Consider the following 5,793-nt stretch of genomic DNA (forward strand, 5'->3'; position numbering starts at 1 on the left):
TCTTTCCAGATTATGGGCTCAATCCTGGAGTCCTTACTCAGGCAATTCTCCCAGTGGATGTCAGCAGAGACGTAGGCTGTGGCTTTGTGAATGCAACGAGGGCCAAAACACTGCTGCACAATTTAAACAAAGGCTCAAAGGTGAGATTAAAGTTCATGTTTCGTGTTCAGAGGAAAGTCACAGGAAGCATATTTGTTTGTTTGTGATGTTTGAATGGGAAGATCCTTAACAGCTCTGGTTGTTGTTGATCATGGTGTATAAAAGCCAGGTAGAAGAGAAACTTTATTTTCTCCCTGCTGTTATTATGTAGCACAGCAAAATCAGTAGCAATATTGAATAGACTGATATATTTTCAGTTTAAAGCTGTTAATGTTCAGGAACATATAATAACAGGAACCTATTTGGGGTGGCATCTTTACTGCTATTATGGGTAACAGCTGTTAACAGAAAGGGAAACTGGTCAGGAGTGAGGTACAGTACTATCCAGAGGTGTGAAAGAGAAAGCTCCCAATATTCAGTTATGAGATTATAGATGGGTAAAGGCACAAATCATAGAATCGCTACTCGGGCAAATCTCCTTTTGAAGTCCATCAGCCTTACTTTGCATTGAAGGCAATGTGACTTTGTGGTGTGCAAAGAATGTAGGATTGGGCCAAACGTACCCCAAAGTGTTAGCAGAGCAGCTGCAAAAAAATAAAAATAAAAATAAAAATCCAGAGAATAAACAGCAAAATGGTAAATGATTCATTATTAGGGGGAGGAGGGAAGAACCAATGGGATTTCACAGTGTGAGGAGGTGTGTCGCCTGTGGTGTCTGTCCTCAGAATTTGGGAGGCATGTTTGCAAAAGCCACAGGACAGGCTGTTCTCTCTGAGGTGATTTCATAGCTGTTGCACATCCCAGGTGCTCACACTCCTCCCTTTCCACTTCTCATTCCCCTTGAACCAGCCTTTTCTTCATCTCCTATTTCCCCAGCAGACATGTCTAGCCTGGAGGAAATTTGTGGGGGACTTCCACTACATCCCCTGCCGGAAAACAGAGGGCGAAAGAAAGGAGTGCCTCACGCGCCTGTGAGAACCCCCAACCTCACCGCTCAGGAAGAAAAGGTAACACGGGGTTTGCAAGACCAAGCCTTCCTTCCCACCAGATACTAGCCACCAAAGCAGCAGGGCTTCTGCCTCAAATGCTCCACAGGGTTTGGGGGCCAAAGTACAAGGCCACTAAATAAGTCTCATTGTTGCTTAATATCACTGAGCTGTCAGCTAACAGACAACACCATGGGGACTTGTCTCTTTCCACCTCATTGCTTCTCCCCAAAGAAAAGCTTGAGACACGTCGGTGGGGCAGTGTGGGAGCAGCTTGCACAGCAGTTTTTGGTGCTTTCTGGGGATAAACAGGGGACTTTCGGCTTTGTAGCTGTCAATCCAGCACTTTTCACTGGACATTTTATGAGTATCCCCTTTAAAAAAAAAAATCCCTAGTGCAGGGGTGGGCAAACTACGGCCTACGGGCCGGATCCGGCCCCTCAGGGCTTTGGATCTGGCCCGCAGGCTTGCCCCCCGTGGCACCGCGGGCCCCACGCTGCTCTCGGGCGGGGGGCCAGAGGGCTCTGTTCGTTGCCCTTGCCTTCAGGCCCCCCCCCCCAGCTCCCATTGGCAGGGAACGGGGAACTGTGGCCAATGGGAGCTTCGGGGGAGGTACCTAGAGACAAGGCAACGGCAATGCGGAGCTCTCCACCCCACCTCCTCCCTCCCTCCCCCCCAGGTGCCACAGCGCTTCCTGGAGCAGCGCGGGGCCAGGGACAGGGCAAGCATGCAGGGAACCTGCCCTGGCCCTGGTGCGCGCTGCTGCCACCCCGCAGGCCTAACCCCTCCTGCCCCATGCCCCCCAACTCCCTGCCCTAAGCCCCCTGCCTGCACCTCGCACCCCTCCTGAACCCCAACTCCCTGCCCTGAGCCCCCTCCCACACCCCTGTGCACCACAACCCCCTGCCCCGAGTCCCCTGCCGCACACTGCACCCCTCCTGCACCCCAACCCCCTTCCCTGAGCCCCCTCATACACCCTGGACCCCTCCTCTGCCCCCAATCCCTTGCCCTGAGCCCCTTCCTGCACACCGCACCCCCTCCCACACCCACACTCCCTCCACACCCCAACCCCCTGCCCCGGCCCTGCATACAATTTCCCCACCCAGATGTGGCCCTCGGCCCAAAAAGTTTGCCCACCCCTGCCCTAGTGTATGTGTACAAGGCTTAGCCCACAAAATTGATCAATGCAAAGTATGGAAGATCAACACCTGTTTACAAACCATCCACATACATTCCTTTTTGGTTTTGCATTTTAAGATGTTACAGGGGGAAATATATTTAAAAGCCTAATCAGAAACGTCATGGTATTCTCTGCCGAGGCACAGACTTCAAGGGTTTGAGTTAATGATTTCTTCTTGGTTGTGCAATTCTCTTTTTTTTTGTTTGACTAAGTAATTTGCACTGTTAAGTAATCGTTAGGCTCAATCCTTATTAGAGATTTAAAATTTTTTTTACAGTAGAGAGGTTACATTAAAACGAAAGTCAATAGGAGTTTTGCGTGTTCAAGGGCAGCAAGTGGGTTCCTTAATAGTCTGAAAGACCATGTTTCATCAGATAATAATAGCAATAATAATATAACATTGTACTTTCCCTCTTCCCCCCGCCCCCTGCTATGCTAGACACACAGGGACACATTCACAACTGGTGAAAGTAGGCACAAATTCATAGACTTTTTTGGTGTTACACCTGCTTAGGTGAGTGGTGAATTGGCACTTGAGGTCAGATTCTTTCTGTCCGTTTCCACAAGCAAGGAGGAACCAAAATAGTTAAAAACCAGCTGGGGTGGAGGTGCATACCTGGGGAGATCCAGCTCTCCGATCTCTCCCCAAGTCCTTGGGACTCTATGGAAACCCAACTTCTAAGGATTGAGACATCAGGGGCATTTGGAACAAGAAGGGAACAACCATGAGAGATCCAATTAGGAATGAATGCTATTTTGAGCAACATTTGTTGCTGAGGAATGTTCTCCTTGGCTATTACAGCACAGCCATGGGATGGAGGTGGGGGAATTAATGACTGCGTGGCTCTCGAAGGAGCCCTGCTGCCAGGAGGACGGGAGATCAGTGGAGCTGCGGTGCAGAGGCATACGGTCTCCATAGATGTTCCGAGATCTCTATGGACCTACAGATATTCACCTTTTAGCAGGCCAAAACCCCCTCTCTTTATCATGGAGAGATCCTCACCCCTTTTCTCCTATGAGGCAGGTACTCTGTGAATGGAAACTAGTACAATTTCCTGCCCGCCATAACCTCACAAGGAGGAAAGTATGGATCATGGACTCCACATTATTTCCTCAGGTCAAGTATTTTCTGGGAACAAACCCAGTGGAATTGGTTTAGTCCCAATCTGGTTTCCAGCATCCTACCCTATTCTCTCCCCTCCTTATCAATAACAGTTAATAAAAGATCAGGCTGGTTGTGAATTTTTGATTGGCCTGTTAAAGATTTAAAAGCTTCCTTTCTGATTTATTTGGCTTTTAATCCTCCACCTTTAAACTCCTAACAGGTTGAGAGTCTCAGCTGGTATTTATTTGATACCCGAAAGCCCAAATGCCTTCCATGCTTAAAAAATATAGTCTTTCTACAAGGTGGTTTCAAAACCTTGAGACAGGATTTCAGCTTTTACCAGTGGTGTGTAATGCTGGGACTATCTGGAGATTTTCCTTTATATGCAATGATACGTTTATTTTCTAATTAAAATAGCTAATGAGCAATGGAAGAAAGTAGTCCAGCGTCTCAGCTGGTATGGAGTCAGTGAAGCTATGGTGACTTATACTTGCTGAGGATGTTTGTATCCCTTCAGTCAAAGTTTTTCTGTATTTGCAATAATAATTCTAAGCCATTGCAATGTTTTGTTTTCTTGTGCCTCTGTTTCTGGTAATAATATAAAGCCTTTAAGTGAGATTTAGAAAAATCCATATGCCTTGGGGCTTGCTGACGAGATATACAATTCTCCCTACCATACAATCTTTAATCTCCTTGGATAAACCAAACCATTTCTGAGGACCTATTTTGTTTATAAGTTTCCTGAGCTCACTTGCTTCCACTTTCATGCCCTAGCGCTTGAAACAGCCATATCCTCTGTCTTTCCCTCCCCGTCTCAGAAAGCTCAAGCCTTCTGTTCTTTCGCTTCCATCTGTCAAGCTAAACATTCTGCAAACAGGAAGCTTTGACTGGAATATCTTTGCTAGTAGTTATAATGTAATAGGCATGGGTCAAGAATTTCAAAAATAGGAGCCTAAAGTGGCCCCTTTTGTGAAATTGCTGAGCCCCCAGCAGCTCCCTTTGACCTCGGTGGAGAAGCAGGAGGACATTTGACCTCAGTGGGAGCTTCTGGTTGATTAGCATTTCTGAAAATCAGGCCACTGAGTTAGAAATCAACATATGGAAGGAGAAGTCTAACTCTAGGCTTCTGCTTTTGAAAATCTTAGCCATAAAGAACACAGGCGGACTTTCAGAGCCTGTGTGGAGTTTACAACAATGGCCATTCAGAAAGATCCACTTTTACTTCTAAACTGAGGTCATCTGTATTGGATGCTATTGCGAGAGAATAACACGTGAAACCCACAATCTCATTTTTACAATCACTTTTCAGAGAATAATCCCACTATAAATGCCTTATAAACACCAAAGAAGATAAATGGGAGGAAAGAAAAGTTAATCTCATTGTTAAAGAACAGAACAAGGAACCAAGAAATCAATGTGACTTTGAGTGTCACTTCTCTGGGCTGCAGTTTCCCATCAGTAAAATGGGAACAATAATAGTGACCTATCTCCCAATATGGTTGTAAGGCTTCATCTTCATGTTTGAAAAATGCTTTGAGATCCTCCAATGGAAAGTGCTGATAGTGTTATTAGGAGGATAAACTGAGGCTAGTCATATAAATCCACACCCAGATACTGGCTTTTAGAAGGGAGGAAAGGAAAGAAAAGCCATTAAAAAGGTTCTAATATTCCTGGTTTCCCAAGACAGTCCCATAACAAAGAGGTTGACAGTTGATCAATTGCAGCAGGATCTATTGAAAGCTATCTGGCTCCTGTTGAAGTTAGTGCAAGGATTCACTTTTATTTAAATGACAGCAGGGGCATGCTCTGCTTAGAACACAATGGGGCATGTGAATTCTATTGAGCAAGAAAAATCAACTGCTAGTGGAGTGCTTCAAAATGAGAGTAAAATATTAGTCATGATCCACCACGCATGTCTAAGAAGGAAACTTTGGGTCAAGTTCTTATATTGTACTTAGGTGACCGGATTGAAATACTCTCAACAAATTATTAATTCAGGGTGGGGTTTTCAAAAAAAGTCTAAGTGATTTAGGAGCATAAGTCCTATTGACTTTCATTACATTGTTAGTGAGGTTAAAGCCTGATTTTCACAGGCGTTGAGCACTTGCAGCGTGAGATGAAGTCAATAGGAGCCATAAGTACCAAGCATCTCTGAAAATCAGGCTCTTCATCTCTTTCTCTGCTTGCAGAATAATCACAGGGAAATTCTGATTTCCAGAAATGCATTTATTATAGATGAAATTCACTCCCATTCAAAGGTCCAGGCCAAGGCTCCATATTTTGATGACTTAGTGGGATTTAAGTATGTAGAGGCCAGGAACATACAAAATTCAAGATGTGCTGCTTAGTTGTGATTGGTCACATAAGCCACATGGTATTGCTTATCTTCTCTGGACACACATACTCAGGGCCGGCTCTAACTT

General features: G+C 45.4%; 1 protein-coding gene across 5 annotated transcripts in view; it reads left to right on the top strand.

The window, feature by feature from the left end:
• Positions 1 to 800: 800 nt before the first annotated feature.
• Positions 801 to 5,793, top strand: part of UROC1 (urocanate hydratase 1) — a 75,664-nt gene continuing 70,671 nt past the window's right edge. For 3 of the 5 annotated variants that reach the window (XR_003369726.2, XR_003369727.1, XM_026650265.1), the window contains exon 1: positions 882 to 1,106. Coding sequence is in view for 3 of the 5 variants with exons in the window: in XM_026650265.1 (XP_026506050.1) it covers positions 981 to 1,106 (126 nt within the window). In the remaining 2 variants the exon portion in view is untranslated. The other 2 variants (XM_026650266.1, XM_026650267.1) reach the window with 2 other exon arrangements.

Source organism: Terrapene carolina, unplaced genomic scaffold (genome assembly GCF_002925995.2).
Source record: "Terrapene carolina triunguis isolate 2854851 unplaced genomic scaffold, T_m_triunguis-2.0 Scaffold89, whole genome shotgun sequence".
Taxonomy (NCBI): Eukaryota; Metazoa; Chordata; order Testudines; family Emydidae; genus Terrapene; species Terrapene triunguis.